This window comes from Cervus elaphus, chromosome 20, assembly GCF_910594005.1.
Source record: "Cervus elaphus chromosome 20, mCerEla1.1, whole genome shotgun sequence".
Lineage (NCBI taxonomy): Eukaryota > Metazoa > Chordata > Mammalia > Artiodactyla > Cervidae > Cervus > Cervus elaphus.
Genome location: NC_057834.1, coordinates 120,796,673 through 120,813,330, shown reverse-complemented (window position 1 = coordinate 120,813,330; position 16,658 = coordinate 120,796,673). Strand labels below are relative to the sequence as shown.

General features: G+C 46.4%; 2 protein-coding genes across 3 annotated transcripts in view; one reads left to right on the top strand and one right to left on the bottom strand.

Moving 5' to 3' along the window:
- The window catches only part of LOC122678117 (nuclear autoantigenic sperm protein), a 29,519-nt gene extending 18,737 nt beyond the window's left edge, over positions 1-10,782 (top strand). The window contains exons 5-15 of one of the 2 annotated variants that reach the window (XM_043878636.1): positions 932-1,041; positions 1,755-2,735; positions 5,925-6,004; positions 6,644-6,729; positions 6,841-6,914; positions 7,396-7,584; positions 7,738-7,904; positions 8,294-8,350; positions 8,445-8,522; positions 9,323-9,451; positions 9,921-10,782. In XM_043878636.1, coding sequence (XP_043734571.1) covers positions 932-1,041; positions 1,755-2,735; positions 5,925-6,004; positions 6,644-6,729; positions 6,841-6,914; positions 7,396-7,584; positions 7,738-7,904; positions 8,294-8,350; positions 8,445-8,522; positions 9,323-9,451; positions 9,921-10,001 — 2,032 coding nt within the window. In that variant the 3' untranslated portion in view covers positions 10,002-10,782. The remainder of the gene's footprint in view (positions 1-931; positions 1,042-1,754; positions 2,736-5,924; positions 6,005-6,643; positions 6,730-6,840; positions 6,915-7,395; positions 7,585-7,737; positions 7,905-8,293; positions 8,351-8,444; positions 8,523-9,322; positions 9,452-9,920) is intronic. The other variant, XM_043878637.1, reaches the window with a different exon arrangement.
- Positions 10,783-11,722: 940 nt separating this feature from the next.
- Positions 11,723-16,346, bottom strand: CCDC17 (coiled-coil domain containing 17). The gene is given in 13 exon segments (XM_043876378.1): positions 11,723-11,902; positions 12,189-12,299; positions 12,372-12,582; positions 12,753-12,956; positions 13,111-13,208; positions 13,325-13,455; positions 13,686-13,802; positions 13,994-14,163; positions 14,260-14,343; positions 14,516-14,678; positions 15,081-15,303; positions 15,413-15,487; positions 15,574-16,346. Coding segments are annotated over 13 exon segments (1,932 nt in total). The 5' UTR covers positions 15,739-16,346.
- Between the last annotated feature and the right edge of the window lie 312 nt (positions 16,347-16,658).

The window sequence follows — 16,658 nt, the reverse complement described above, 5'->3', positions numbered from 1 at the left end:
AGTGAGACTGGTTTTACTCAGAGGTTTAGAAAGGAGGATGAAAAATTGGTGGGTTGTTTTTGCTTCTCTTTTTCTTTTTTTGGTTGTGCTGCACAGTTTGTGGGATCCTAGTTCCCTGACCAGGGATTGAACCTTTGCCCTCAGCAGTGGAAGTGTGGAGTTTTAACCACTGAACCTCCAGGGAATTCCCTTGATGGGAGTTTTGAAAGTCACTTAAAAGAGTAAAGTTATACTTAAGTTTTGACTTTTACAGTTATTAGAAGCAGAGATCTTTCCATTAGTGAATAATCAATAACTTACCAAAGTCTAGTTTAGAGAGGGAACCTTTAAAAACACTCTCAGCTAGCCCATAATGATCATCCATAACAAGGATGGACTGAAGGACAATTTGAAAACACTTGGCATGTGAAAATGTCTTAAAATAAAAAAAACAGAAGAAGAATCTCTGGATAAGGAGTCTTAACTGTTGGAAAGTTGTTGTGATATTCCACCAGAATTTATTAACCAGAATAAAATATATTGAGGGTACACAGAGTAGCAAATAATCTGTAATCTATTTAATCTCTCACTTTTGCTAAGTTTTCTAATTTTGTAGAGCAGTCTAAGGATTTGTCATGAAAATCTTGCCAGAATGTTTTTGGCCATCTAGTGACATAGGTGGATGAGAAGTTTGGGAAACATGGCCGTTTTGATAAGGGTCATCAGTGGTTTTTCTGATGGCTGGATAAAAGGGTATGTTTATTTTCTTCAGCTCCTAAAACCTTAGTTTATATTCATTTTGATCATTGCTTTTCTTTCATGAGTGCTTATAGTTTATATTCCCTGTACTTACTTTTCTGTTGCTTTTGTAATACAGGACTAAGTTTCTTTCTTAAAAAGACTTAGGTTCTAGCCATCATACCTTTAGTGCTTTCTCCTTTTGTTCTGCTAGAATGGAGAATGGTGTGTTGGGAAATGCCCTGGAAGGTGTGCATGTGGAAGAGGAGGAAGGAGAAAAAACAGAAGAAGAATCTCTGGTAGAAAATAATGATAACATAGATGGTATGTGGAGTTGCATGTGACATTCAAGAGATGCGACGTATATTTCTTGTGTATAAGCGATGGAAATAGGGCTCTCCTTATCTTGAATAGTCTCTCTTGGGGCTACACCTGCATCTGGTGGAGACTGCGGGGGAGGTCTCAGTAAGACTGATGTTAGGCTCTTTTTTTTTGATGATAGGCTTTTTTAAGGGGATAACTTAATTTCCTAAATAAATCTAGTTATTTAAATTGATACTCTGAGTATTAAAATAACCTAAAATATTTTTCTGATGTAAATTTTTAAAAGTTTGCAGCTCAGTTATTTTAATGGCTGGACTTTTGGGGCCCTTTTGCATTTTTTGTGTCTAAGAAAATTAAATGTTAATTTCTAATCTGGGTTTTGCTGTTAGAGTTTTACATATCAGATCTACTATATATATATATAGTGTTGAGAGGAGAATGTAAAGCTTGGCATCTCTTACCTAACTGATAATTAGAATGCTCAAGTAAAATAATACCTAATTTAAGGAGCTTGGGTTTCTTTTGCAGTAAGTTGCTCTGCTAGTTGGGATTTTCCCTTTGCTTTTCTGAAGGGGGCAGGTAATTTGTAGGCCATCTTAAAACATAAGCCAGGCTGTTTGAGGGTTTAAAGGGAATGTATTTTTAGTTTCCATTTATGCCTTTATCATTAAACTCGAAGACATGTTTATGCTTCATGTTCTTTAACCATGTAGAGGAAGCAAGGGAAGAGTTGAGAGAACAGGTTTATGACGCCATGGGAGAAAAAGAAGCCCAAAAAACAGAAGACAAGTCTCTGGTAAAGCCTGAAATGGATAAAGAACAGGAAACTGAAATGGAGAAGGGTGGAAGAGAAGATATGGATATCGGTGAGCCTGCAGAGGAACTACAGGAAAAAGTTAAATCAACTCCAGATCAGTTAACTGAAACCACTGAAGAGGGAAAGGGAGCAGCAGCACCAGAAGGATTGAGTGAAGCTGAAGTCACTTCTAAGAAGCCAGATCAGGAAATACCGGGTGCTGAGGAAGGAAAATCAGTTTCTGGAACTGATGTCCAAGAAGAGTGCAGAGAAAAAGGGGGTCAGGGAGAAGTAATTGTGAGCATAGAGGAGAAACCAAAAGAAGCTTCAAAAGAACAACCTGTTGTGACTCTAGAAAAGCAGGGCACTCCAGTGGAGATAGAAGTAGTCAAGCCAGTGGATATGGGTGGGGATGAGCCAAAGGAGCAGGTAGCTGCCTCTGAAAGTGAGCCAGGAAAGGCTATTCTTGAGCAGTTGGTAGGGCAAGAATTACCTTCTGCCGAAGAGTCACCAGAGGTGACAACACAGGCTGCAGATGCTTCAGCTGCAGAAGCCGGATCAGAAGTCTCTGAGAAGCCTGGAGGGCAGGACACAGTTCTCCCTCAGGATGGTGCAGTCAATGGACTGTCAGCTGCAGGGGATCATGCCTCCACTCAACCACAAACTAAGGCAGAAGGACTGATAGGAACAAAAGATGGCTCAGGACTAGAGAAGGTCAGGGAAGAGTTGGTTCCTAGCCAGGAGACTAAGCTGTCTGTAGAAGAGTCTGAGGCAACTGGAGATGGGGTGGAGACTGAGGTGGCCCAGAAGGCTACTGAGAAATCCCCAGAAGACAAAGTTAAGATAGCTGCTAATGAAGAAGCACAAGACAAAGAAGAACAGATGAAAGAGGGTGAAGGTAACCGGGACATACAAGAGCTGCAGTGGGTGGAGTACATTCTGGATTTGACTCACTAATCATGGGTAAAAGTCAGCCTTCCATTCAGAATTTTCCGTCTGCCTTTGGATTAGGAAAGGGCTAAATGAAAATGGGAGTAGTTTAAGAAGGTGGTGATAAGTTGAGCAAGTTAAAAGCAAGTCGTCTTTAGCTGGCTTGTAGACTAACGCTTTTACTAACTGCAAAATAGGCCTTTCTGAGATTTGGCTAGCTATCAGTAACTTGTTGCACTCTACTAGCCAACAAAAGTGGGTGGTGGGGTGGAGTAGGTAGGGAAATAGTGTGCTAGGCTGGCAGAGAATGCTGAATGGATGTTCACTTGCATGCCTCTGGATTTTCAAATTTACTGTTCACACGGTTCCTTTTTTTCTGCTTTAGGAAGCAGGATTAAAGCAGTAGAATCCACTGAATTGATGCACTTAAGCAGGCATGCCATTTAAGTGAAGGCAGTTTTACCCTTGAATGTTTTATCACCAGAGTGAAAGAATTCTGGTAATCTTTACTTTCAGTCTTCAGGAAGTGTTTAGAGGCTTATTCACATTAGTTAAATTAGCCCCCTGCAAAAGATAATTGAAAACTGTGAAGCACTCTTACAGCTTTCCCTGCTCATTTCATGCTTGCTTTGGCTGCTAAACTGACTGTTTTGTTACTTAGAATGTTACGAAGTGTGAATGCTTTGTGTCGTATCATTGGTCTAATTATGATTCCATTTCATCAAGATGTATAAGCCTCTAATTAGCAACTACATAATTGGCATGTCTGACTTGAGTTGTACTATCATTTGAGGATTCTGCTGTGTCTGTAAGATTCATCTAACGTTGGTATTAATAACCACAGGTATAGTCCAATTAATCGTTACTACTTATATATAGACACACACATAATTACTTATATAATTGACTACTTTTGAGTTTTCTTAGGTTTGAGATGTTCAAAGACCCATTATCAATATCTGTAGCTAGTTTTGGTTAACTTCCTTCTACCTATGTGCAGGTCCTTGTACTCCAGCCAGCACAAGCATGGTAACGAGAAATGAATTGGCTAAACGGTAGCACCATTGGGCTGCTCATTGGGCTTTAGGAGAGTGTATGGAAAAAGCACAGAACTGAATTCCTCAGTTTTAAAAAAAACCTCTCATGTCTTAATCTTTAGAGTTTCTCACATACATTACTTTACTTTTGATTCCAAAATACATTACTGTGTAGTAGTTAGTATTACTCTAGTTATAGTGATGAGGAAATGGACGGTTAGGGGTTATATGACTTGTTTGGAGTCAAACAGTAAATCATAGGACCAGAATATGACCCTAGATCTGATGTGAATGTGTTCTTCCCAGAATGCCTCACGCTGAGGAAGGCAACTTTCATCCCTTCCTTTAACCCACTTCTTGTCAGAAATTTATGTGGTAGCACTAGCCTGCAAAAATCTTGAAATAGGTTTTCTCTTAAAACCCCTTGAAGAGATATTTAAGAGTCATTCTTCTGCTTTGCACAGCTCTCTTGCCACATTGTTTTGAAGAGGCTATAAGATTAGAGAAATGGTATCTATAAAACGTTTCTCTTTCTCTGAAGGATGACGTACTACAAAAACGATTCCACTTTCAAAGAAGCTTAGAAAATAAACAGATCTCTTAACTGAGGCCTTCAGTGCATTTCTATTAATACCTAGGTACAGATTACCAGGTTGAAAAATAATGGCTTTCTCATTAACCTAGCTCCTCTCCACCACTCCATGAAGGTAATGCAGATTCCTCAAGAGAAACAAGTATTTTTCTCAGACCATTATAAGAATTTTAATTTAAAAATTTGATGTAAAACTCCAAATATCTAGATGTCACTTTCTAGCATGCTGGTATGAGTTGAACAGATACCAGATAAATAAGAATATAGAACAGCAACATTTTGTCAAATTTTCCTGCAAGTTGGGAAGATAAAGTGTTTGATATTAAAAAAACCAATCTGTTTCACCTGTCATGTGTTCTAGTGGAGGATGGGCTTCATCATCAAAGGCAGTAAGACCGCCCATCTAGCCTAACGTTAGGAAGCTAAGTACACAAACCACTTCGAAATTTGGACACGGAAAGGTACTGATATGTGGTGGTGAGTACTTATATTTCAGAAGCACCAAATTACATGGTCAACAGGAGAAAAGGGAGGTACCTGATAAAACAGTGTTTGCTATAGAGGTTAACTTGTAACTTTAACTGGTTCTTAGGACTTTAGTTTGTCCTAATTTATACGACTTTTCTTTGCCTATTTCCATCCTAAAGAAATATTGGTAGACAGATAAAAGTTTTCTAACCTGACTTCATTACTCTAATGCCTAATTTTTAGTCAGTAGACAGTATTTGAGCTCTTCTGATGGTGTTAAATGCTTAATGAAAGATGGCAGAAATAGGCACATTATACCCATTTCATGAATTGTTTGAACCCAAATGTGTAGAGCTATTTATCAGCAGCCTGTCCTCGCAGGCAGTTAACTTGTATTTGTCAGTATGGTGAAATATGGTGTTGGTATGGCTGCAGATTTTAACATGGTCCTGGAGAGTGAAATAATGTGGTACTGCTCACGCAGATTCTGTACATGCTGGAGCTGGCTGGAGTGTGGCATGCTCATTGGTGAGAGGTGGTGAGGGCCGTGCTTTTCTCTCCACAGCTGTGTTGTGGGAAAGCTAGTCTCTTGAGCATCTTTGCTTCAAATGGACTGGAGTAATTTAACTTTTGGTATTTTCTTGGCCTTATTAGTATTAACTGACAGTTGGCTTAAAGAACCCAGGAATACTGGCTGAGGCCTCCAACTGACTCTGGTTGAGTAGATGGGAGTTTCTAGCCAGTGAATCAAAGTCAGTAGTTAATTTCTTTTGATCTGAACTGTGCAGGTTGACTTTTAGAAGAGAAACACAGCCTGTTGGTCATTGAAGGTCTGAATTATTTAACATTATGCTAAGTCTGGATTAGACTCGAATTAGACTGTTAACCACTGACTTTATTATTTATATCCAGTTCAAATGTTACCCGATTTGGCTTGGATCTGGCCTGTCCTACCCCAGAATATATGTCATTTGACATGTTTATTGGCATTTCTGACTTGTCTTGTCATCTTTGTCCATTATGCTTAGTATTCTCAATACTGAAGAATTTTTGCTTGCAGAAACCGAGGGCTCAGAAGAGGAGGATAAAGAAAATGACAAGGCTGAAGAAACACTAAATGATTCAGCTCTTGAAAACAAGGTGAATTATTATTTGCTGAGTATTATCTGCTTTCTGATTCTAGGACTATGGTTTACTAGTGTAGGCATGACTATTATAGTCATTTCTTCATTAGGGATTGAGGACCCTTTTTTCATGCTGGAAATAGACAGATCCATTTGGTCCTAGGGGTCCTGTCAGTTAGGACAGGACCCAACATACCATTGCTAACTGTCACTGGTGCTGAAGCTCCAGTACTTTGGCCATCTGATATGAAGAACCTACTCATTGGGAAAGACCCCAATGCTGGGAAATATTGAGGACAGGAGGAAAAGGGGGGCAACAGAGGATGAGATGGTTGAATAGCATCACGATCTCAGTGGACATGAGTTTGAGCAAGCTCTGGGAGATGGTGCAGGCTAGAGAAGCCTAGCGTGAAGTCCATGGGGTCACATAGAGTCGGACATGACTTAGTGACTGAACAATAACTGACATAAGGTGATACAGGGTAGACTTTGTAGGGGTCCATTGTGTAGGTTTAGAAAGAAAATTCTGAATTTTGAATCCTATACCAGTTCTGCTCCTTCACCTCAGCTGTACTAAATTAATACATTTTGATTTGTAATCAAAGATGCCTGTCTTGTACTTCTGCCTAACACCAATGATTTGGATATACTTTAGTCCCTTCAAGAAAATGAAGAGGAGGAGATTGGGAACCTAGAGCTTGCCTGGGATATGCTGGATTTAGCAAAGATCATTTTTAAAAGGTAAAACTCTTGGTGCTTTTAGGCTTAGGTTGGGAGTTTGGCAGTTGAAAACAAAGCAGTTAGGCTTGGTCAGATGTTGTTAAGGTTTCTAACTATCTTTCCTTCTTTTAGGCAAGACACAAAGGAGGCTCAGCTTTATGCTGCACAGGCACATCTTAAACTTGGAGAAGTTAGTGTTGAATCTGGTAATACATTTTCTGTTCTACATACTGTTTCCCCACCTGCCTTACCCTTCCTCTAATTCCTTAAAATCCAGCTCACTTGAATTGTGGGCAGTTAGTTTTGAATGGACAGTAGGTGTTTTAGATTCCTTATGGTTCCTAGAACAATGAATGGTCTTTTAAATGATACTCTAAATGAAAGTCTCTCAGTAGGTTTTTTTTCTTTTGGCTGCACTGTGCAGCATACGGGATTTTAGCTCCCTGACTAGGGGTGAACCCATGGCCCCCTTGCATTGGGTATGTAGAGTCCTAATCACTGGCTCGCCAGGGAACTCCCTCCCAATAGGTTTTTTAAGTTGTTTTGATGGATTTTAGTCAAGGGTCCTGGAGATACTACAAAGAAAAGTGAAATATAACATGGGAAAACGTTTCTGCAGGATGGTCTGGAATTTTAGAAGTTCTGTATATTAAATGTATATTTGCTTGCTATTTTTCTCTTTAATAGAGAATTACCTCCAAGCTGTGGAGGAGTTCCAGGCTTGCCTAAACCTCCAGGAACAGTATCTGGAAGCCCATGATCGACTCCTTGCAGAGACTCACTACCAGCTGGGCTTGGCCTACGGGTACAACTCTCAGTATGATGAAGCAGTAGCACAGTTCAGCAAATCTATTGAGGTCATTGAGAAGAGAATGGGTGAGTGTGCATCAGCTGTTTCCACAATAATTATGATGGATCCAGTATTGACAGTTTTGGTTTTTTTTAAAGAAACTCATGTTTCTTTAAACTCAAACTCATGTCCATTGTGTCATCTATTACTTACTGATCACTTCAGCCTTTTCTTTCTAGCTGTACTAAATGAGCAGATGAAGGAAGCTGAAGGATCACCTACTGAATATGAGAAAGAAATTGAGGAGCTGAAGGAGCTGCTCCCTGAAATTAGAGAGAAGATAGAAGATGCAAAGGAGTCCCAGCGCAGTGGGAATGTAGCTGAACTGGCTCTGAAAGCAACTCTGGTTTGTTTGGTTTCCTTGTGGAGTTTTGGTAGTCACACATTGGATATTTTTGAAGGCCCTTTATCATGGTACTAGTGTTCCATTTGCTAGGAATCTTCCTCATGACTTGGTTTCCAGGGAGTCGGATGTCAGAGGGAATGTGAGAAGTCTATACAATTTCCTCTCAAATAGTAAATACAGTGCTTAAGACAGTATGCTCTGGAGCCAGGCGGTGGGTTTGAATTCTTTCTCAGCTATTTACTGTGTGACCGTGGGTTTGAGTAGAGAGGGTGGGTGATGTTGCTACCATATGGAGGCCACTAGTATTTGAAGTCTTAGTCAGTTGCTTGTAGGTAGGTAACCTGGTGGGTTCTATCCTGGGACCCACTTGGGTTTGTCATTTCTCACAGGTGGAGAGCTCTACTTCAGGTTTCACCCCTAGTGGAGGAAGCTCTTCGGTTTCCATGGTGGGTATTCAGGTGATTTTTGTCAATTAATAAGCCTCAGTGTATATTTCTTATATAGCAGTACATTGCTAACAAAGGTTTCTTTTTTGCCCAGATTGCCAGTAGAAAGCCAACAGATGGTGCTTCCTCATCAAATTGTGTTACTGATATTTCCCACCTTGTCAGAAAGAAGGTAAATCTACATGTGATCATTTCTTTTCTATATTCTTCCTACTCTGCATTTCCCTCCCTCCAAATGATACATGAGAATTACCTTTCACATAAACATCCCTAATACTTGGTACAATAAGACATCTGTTTTGGGACTTCCCTGGTGGTTCAGTGGGTAAGACTCCAAGCTCACATTGTAGGGGGCCTGAGTTCGATCCCTGGTCAGGGAACTGGATCCCATAGGCCACAGCTAAAGTACACAGATCCTGAGTGCCACAACTAGGACCTAGTGCAGCCAAAAGAAATATATATATAAAGAGTCATTTTTCAAAAGTGAGTGAGAATTGAAGCTAGTTCTCCATTAAGTATGTCTTCTAGCAACACTCTTCTGTTCTATTTTAGTCCAGGGGCTATTAGGAAAGCTGCTGGTCAGATTCCCACTGGTCAGATCAGCCCATCTTGGGAAACTGGCAGGTTTACAGTAGTCATTCAGCAGCAGACTCCCTAAACTTGTGAGAAAGCCTCCACTCTTACTTTGCTTCCTAACTCACCAGTAGAAATTCAAATTTGTGGGCTGGTTACTGTTGTCTATTCCTCATCCCTCTCCTCACTCTTCATCCTTAGAGAGGCTGAACTGGTATGTTTGGGCATACCAGAGGACAGGCTGTGACTTGGGAGACCCCTAGAGCTGTGAATCCTGGTGTTCATAATCTTTGTACCATAGGGAAGAGGCATGTGTTACAAAATTGTTTTATAATTGTCCTTTTTTTAAAGACAGTAAGCACATTTGTGAAGCTTTCACAATTAATTATATCTTTATAGAGGAAACCAGAGGAAGAGAGCCCCCGGAAAGATGATGCAAAGAAAGCCAAACAAGAGCCGGAGGTGAATGGCGGCAGTGGGGACACTATTTCCAGTGGAACCGAAGTTTCCGAAAACATGGAGGAGGAGGTGGGCAGTTAAGCAGGGTTTGGACTCTTGCCTCATTTCCCTTGTTCTCAGGGCCTGGGGAAACCAATGCATGTTCCCCAACTTGATCTTTGGATTATTTGGTTACTTTTCATAAAAACAATGATTGTACAGTTTGGTTATGAAATGTAAGATGTCTCATTGTCAAATACATAACACAGGTACCCCTCTAATGAATGTGTGAGAAGACACTTGATTGCCAAGACCATTCGGTCACTTTTGCTTGCTCCTCTTTCTAATATATGAACACTGGCTCTATCAGCCCTATTAGAGAGGTTAGGAAATGGCTATATACTTGTGATCCCTTTTAGTGTAGAGAGCAAAGCAGAATTTAAGGGACCTGTGTTGTTCCTCTGACTGAGGCCAACTCAGTTGTTGGCCTCAGTCAAGCCTAAGAAAGAACGGCTTAAAGTAGGGTTACTTATGCCCAGGCTCCTTGTTTATCTTCCAGGCTGAGAATAAAGCTGAAAGCCGGGCAGCAGTGGAGGGGACAGTGGAGGCCGGAGCTACAGTTGAAAGCACTGCATGTTAAGAGAGGGAGCAGAGCCTTCCTCCCAATGGAAAGTGTTTTTGTATATAATGTATTTTTTCACTTTTCGGGGATTCTTTTTGTATAACTTCAATAAAGATTGTAAGCAAAGGTTGAGGCTTTGATTTTTTTTTTCTTGGCTTAATCTGTGCCCCTTGGAGCACTCCGGGTTTTATACAGTGGCCAAAGGTTTTTGTGTTTTTTTCCTCCTCTGTATTGATCTCTGTTGGAAGTTCTAATCCATATTCCTGTCTATTGTGGAGGTGATGAAATCAAGCATGGCTGCAGGCCCTTATCTTCCAATGGTGCTATATCTTTTCCATTACAAATACTCTGAACCCGGGCTGTCTTGCAAATTGAGTGGTGCTCTCCCTGGACAGGGGCTACAAAACAAGACTTAGTGAAGGTCTTGTTCTTTGGTGCTGATACTGTTTGATGGACTTTGTGAGCTAATAACAGCTATGCCAGGCCTTGGGTGGCACCTTGGTATCCACCTGGTCTCCAAGTAGGGCCATAATCCTGTCCTGGAGAAAGAACTGAGGAAAACTTGGGGCAGGGGAGAGTGATCCTTGAGGAAAACTGTTGTGCTAACTGTATAAAATTGAGCTTGCAAGTGGCTGAGGGACTGACTGGTCACTTTGGATGTGGTTGGAAGAATCTGTGGGGCGAACTGGCTGGTTGAGTTACATTGTTATATTTGAACCTTTCTGTACAGAAAATATCAACAATTGGAATTGTTACCTGTTCACAGTTTTGACTTCTTAAATAAAGATGCTAAAATGCTTCTGGCCTCTGGACTTGTGTTTAAAGATCTTAAAGTGGGATCCTGGGCCGCCTGGAGCATTTCAGTGGGATGTGGGGCTGAAAGGTGGAAACTGGCTCAGCAATTCTGGCTGCCCAGTCCAAGGGTGCTGGTGCTTAGGCCACTGGTATTGAAGCCATCCCATTGGGCACTTGCTTATGTCCAGGGTGCAGAGCCAGTGCAAGAAACTGCTTTATACCAGGCAGGATCTGAATTCCAAACAGTGCCAGCCCTCTACTACCTAAGGGGGTTTGATAATTCCAACACTCACAGGGCTACTTTGCTGCACTGGGCAGAGAGCAGGTTAGAACCTGGAGTTTGAACATCAGTGTTGGAGGCAAAGGCAGCTCTTAATTATCAAGCCTTTGATTTTGCTGACACTGGGGTCTGGGGCCAGGCCCAATGTAGTATCAGCTGGATTTCACCTCTGATGAGCCCCCCTGCCAACTTGGGGGGAACATGACTGGGTTGTTTTAAGTAGATAGGCTACAGAAGCTCCCTGTTTTATGGACACCTTGAGAATCTGGAAGGCTTCCTGGAGGATGTGAAGAAGCTGGGATAAATAAGTGGGCAGTAAGACTGGCTTTAGCAAAACAAACAAACAAACAAAAAAACAACATGGGGAGGAGCTCATAGAGTTCCTTTAGCTGAATGAAAGACTGTCTCCAAGTCCCCTTTCAAAGAATTTATATGCTAGACAATACTGTAAGCCTGATGTGTTTAATCCTCACATCAATCTTTTTTAACAAAAGGATAATAGGTAAAGAAAGGCCAAGTGCTTGTTGAAGTTAGAGATGGGATTGGAGTACATGTTATGTGTTCACATCTCTATTTGTTTCCAGACTTGTCAGAACATGGAGTTAGTAAAGCTGCAGATCCCAGAAGAGGCCTCAGTCTAGGCCCCAGTCTTGTGCACATTAAGCTACTCATACCCCCATTCTTCTGGACTCAGAACCAGTGGGGGTGGGTCAAAGCAGTGGGGAGGGCCCAAACCCTCTTTATGCCTGAGTCTGCTGGTTCAGGCATCTTCGGGAGGAGGGGGGTCAACAAAGGCAGTTGCTGGGGCGAGGGGGCTGGCTTCCGGTGAAGATGAGTTGGGTACCTGTGGAACAAGGAGAGGGTAGATCTGTAGCAATCGGTTTGCATAGAGGTTAACAGCACAGCGTCTGGTGTCACACCACCTTAACTGCTTACTGTGAACCAGGTTAACCTCATTGTGCTCTCATTTCCTTATCTGTTGACACAGTAGTATGGACCTAATAGGATATGTGAGTTCATTCACAGAAAACACTTAGTAATGGCTTGGTAAGTACATAGTAGTCAACAAAGGCTGGTTATTAACCACATCAACCACACCTGTGGTGTCCCCACTCTAGTTGGGCCCTCACCAGAGGTGGGTACTGGTACTCATGGGCATTTGCTGGATTGACCTCTGCCAGGGCCTGGACACCTGCATCTCTTGCATTCACCAGTCTCACAAAGAGCTCGGCCTGATTAACCTGGGGAAAGGTGAAATGGTCTTCCATCTGTAACGTGGAGGAGCAGACCCAGCCCCTATCCTCCACACTCACCTGGGGAATCCCGTTCAGCTGCCCAGGGCTAAGGCTGGGGTCCAGAGGGAGGGCCCGAAGTGGGAGACGCCAACAACCACTTAGCAACCTCTGATTCTGGTCAAATAGCACTAGTGAGGCCCAGGCCTTTGGCTGTGGTGCCTTAGCCCATGCTAGCCCCTGCCAGGCCTGGAGCTCACAGATCAAGGCTACTGATGGTGAGGGTGGTAGTCTAGAACAAAACCAAAAACGTGTCAGGAGTCAGAAGTGGTTATGTTCCCTTCCTAGGACTTGGCCGTCAGAGCCAGAGTCCTTGTTATACAGATGAGAAAATATAGCAGAATGAGAGACAAGCCTCAACTGTGGCAAAAAGCACCAAGGAAATAATCCCCATGGACTGACCTGGGTACAGGCTGCTTGCTGGCAAGGATGGCACAGTTGCCGGTGGGCCCAGGAGCTGGAGGTGGGGGCAAGCAAAGGGCTGGGGGCAGCGCAGTGGACCCTCCTGACTCCTGTCCATCTCGGGCCAAGCCAGTCATTAGTTGCACCCAAACCCAAGAAGCCTCAAGGCCCCTCAGGAAGTCATAGAAAATGACAAGGCCAGCCCTAGGAAACACAGGTCTCAAAAACGCACACCCCAGTCCTTCACCCTCCCACCCCCCAGGCAGTTCCCCCATCCTAGCTGGCCTGAGTGGGTCTCCTTAACTAGCAGCAGTGACCAAGTCATAGAGGATGTCCCGAAGGAGGGAGCAGGCCTCACCCGGGGTCGTAGGGTGCAGGGCCCAGGACGTCAGTAGAGGGCAGGAGGTAGTACAGATCCCCGGCCAGGTTTCTGGTCATGGCTCCCGGAAGCTGCGACTGCGCCGGGAGGAGAGTTAATTCCTCCAGAAAGCCTCCCAGGCAGACACTATGCTCCCTGGGCTCCCCCAGCTGCACAGAGCAGAACTGCCCCCATCCCAACCCCCGGTCCTCACAGCCTTCTCAGCGCCACCCAAGAACAGGACTCCGGTGGAGGGCGGCAGCCGGGGAGCCACTGGAGGCGGGAGGCGATCTTCCCTCCTCAGGCGTGGGCTCGGATTGGCCGCAAGTCTCGGCTCCCCGCACCCTAGGTACAGGCAAGAGCCGGGGCCCTTGAGCAGGACGCAGCAAGTAGTTGGGCTGAGATACCTCATCCCCAAGAGTCAAACCCATGCGGACACCTGGAGATGCGCGTGGACACGGACTGATGGGGCGCAGACACGGGTCGCATTCCCTGTGCATGGTCCCTCTAACCCCTTTCTCTGAGCCTGGCCTGCTGGGGAGGGCTAGGCAGGGTGGAACTGGGTGCTCACTGACCCCAGGGCATCTGGCCTGCGCCCCTCTGCATTTGCAAAGCCAGGATTTCTGCCTCCAGGCGCCGGTTTTCAGCCTCCACTGCTAGAAGTTCCTTGAATGCAGCACCTGCCCGTCCTCCTGAGATTAAACAAATGTGACCTGTCACCTCTTATCTCTGGTGACCAGCTGCTCTGAGCAGCTCTCCAGCCTTGGTACTCTCTGAACACGGTCGACTTGTAGACTAACAGTCTTGCCACCACCACAAAGACAAGTGTTCTACTTCGGACTTTTACTTAAGTGGTTCTCAAGCTAAAGGCGTCCTCCCTCACCGCCCTTTCCTCTTTCCAGAGAGGTCTCCTGGCTGGCCCGCTCCTGTTCACCCCTGCCGGTCCGCGACCGCCGAAGCTCCAGAGCTGATGCCTCCGCTTGCAGCTGCCACATCCAGCCCAGAACGCCGCGGTCCCGGCCCCCGCCTCGAATGTAGGCCTCACGCAGGGCCCTAGGGAGTACGGGACAAGAAGGCAGCAGCGTTTTACCAGAATTGATCACCCGTCCCGGGGCCCGGACCTCACCCGTCCCCGGGCCCGGACCTCACCCGATCTCTGCAGGCAGAGTCCCTGGGGTGGCTTGTAGCACCGGACCACAGAGTTCTGCTTCTCTCAAGGTGTTCAGCCGGGTGCTGAGGTGGGGGCCGGCGGCGCTGGGAAGGCTTCAGAGATCAAGACGCGGGTCTCCGGTAGCCCCGCCCCTTCCCGACGGCTCCCGCGCGGCCTCCAGGCAGAGCCCCCTCCCCGCCCAAGCCCCACCCCGCGCAGGCGCGGCTCTCCCGGGTTCCCACGCGCCCTGCTTACACCGGCTTGGCCTGGAGCTGCTGAACGTGCGCCCCTAACTCCTCCACAGCTCCCCGCGTTCGCCCTGTCTCTGCCCGGAGTTCTCGAAGCTCCCGCTCCAGACTGAATATGCGTGATTTCCCGCTCCCGGTCCGGGCCAAACCTTGGAGGCGCCGGCTCAGTTCTGAGGGGGTAAGAGATCGAGTTAGGCGATCTCCCGTCGGGCGACCTCAGGCCAAGGGGGAAAGGTGGGCCCTAGCCCCTCTGTCCCCTCACCCTCGGGCCTAGCCCCACTCTGTCCCCTCACCCTCGGGCCTAGCCCCACTCTGTCCCCTCACCCTCGGGCCTAGCCCCACTCTGTCCCCTCACCCTCGGGCCTAGCCCCACTCTGTCCCCTCACCCTCGGGCCTAGCCCCACTCTGTCCCCTCACCCTCGGGCCTAGCCCCACTCTGTCCCCTCACCCTCGGGCCTAGCCCCACTCTGTCCCCTCACCCTCGGGCCTAGCCCCACTCTGTCCCCTCACCCTCGGGCCTAGCCCCACTCTGTCCCCTCACCCTCGGGCCTAGCCCCACTCTGTCCCCTCACCCTCGGCGCGTTGCTCTAGGGCCCAGCTCTGTGCCGCGGTCTCTGCCACGCGCCTTGCGTGAGTCCAGTGCAGCGCCAGCAGCCGCTCGCCCAGGCTGCCAGCAGCCTTGAAGTAGGCGCTCCGAGTCGTCGCCTCTGAACACCTCCAGGGCCCCTGTGGCCCCCTGGGGACTTCTGTTATCCAGGGTCTCATTTCCTGCAGATACAGCCGCAGCCGCTGCACCTGGAGGTAACAGTTACCGGCAGCCTCTGTTGGAGTAATCTGACCCACGCGTGATCTCTAAGTTTGGGGGGGAATGCTGTTTTGAGCCCGTGGGGAAAGCCAGGTGTACCTCCTCTGTTAGCCTCTTCAGAGCCGATTTGCTGGCCTCCTGGTCCGGGAGGCCCTGGTGCTCTTGTGGCACAACCTGTGGACGGGGTGTGGGGTGAGCAATGTTGAGAGTTAGTCACTTCAATACCCACTCATGACCATGGAGGCCCTTTCCCCGGGTACCCGTGGTTCAGTGGCTACTGGGGGCTGTGCTCCAACTGTCACCTCCCGGGTCTGACCGCCAATGCAGAAGCGCCGAGTGTGGGTGGCCAGCAGGGGCCAAGAGCGGAAAACCATGTCACAGGACCCGCAGGGCAGGTGCCCTGGCTCCCTGGAGTGGGAGGCCATGGGAGGGCACCCCTTTCCTGACACCAGCCAAGACCTGGAGAAAACAGGACAGAGGGGTAGAGGGAGAGGGAGAGGAGGATGAAATAGCCAAAGGCAGAGAGGAAAGTTTACCAGGTCAAGTTTGTTTGGGGAGAAGCTTTAGCTCCCTGGGCAACCACCTCAGGTGTGGGCAGGTCTGGAGAATGAGTGGGAAGGCTTAGTCACCTTAGGGAGGAGTCCCTGGCTTGAGAAACACTGTTAAAACATTGTTGCACCTCATTGTATGACTATAGGCAAGTCTCTTAACCACCACACCTTGGTTTTTCTGCCTACATTAATAAAGGGGAGCAAACAGCTGCCTCCTAGAATAGCTGAGTCCATATCATGTAACTCCATCTTGGTCATTTAATAGCCGCTGGCAGAAAAGTGTCATTTTCTTCTAGTTTTGCCCAAGTGGATGTATCCCAAGTTACATGTCATTGTCCATCCAGGGAATGCTTGAGAAGGGATTGTGCCTGGAAACCATGATTTGCTGGTTGAGTAACACATTTCCATCTACCATGCCTCTCTGGAGGTAACATCTTTTGCATAACCAAGTCACACCAAGGCTCCCCAACTCCCAGTTCCCGCCAACCCCCCGCCCCCGCCCCCGGGCCCTGGCCCCCATCAAGATAATCCGCACAGCCCAGCAAAGAAGGTTCTGGGAGAACACAATCCATCAGAAGAGAAAATCAAATATAGAAAGGTACCCCTTCACTCGAGACTGGGGCCCGCACAGGCCCCATTCTTGCTGACCAGATCTCCCTGCCAGCTCCCCAAGTAGATAAATCCAACAGAAACAGGAGCTCTGACCTAGCTCCATGTTTCTAAACAAACAGGTAGTGGTTACCCTGCCCCCAGGTGCTTAAGGCCAAGGTATGAGGAGCAGCAGGTTACAAAGT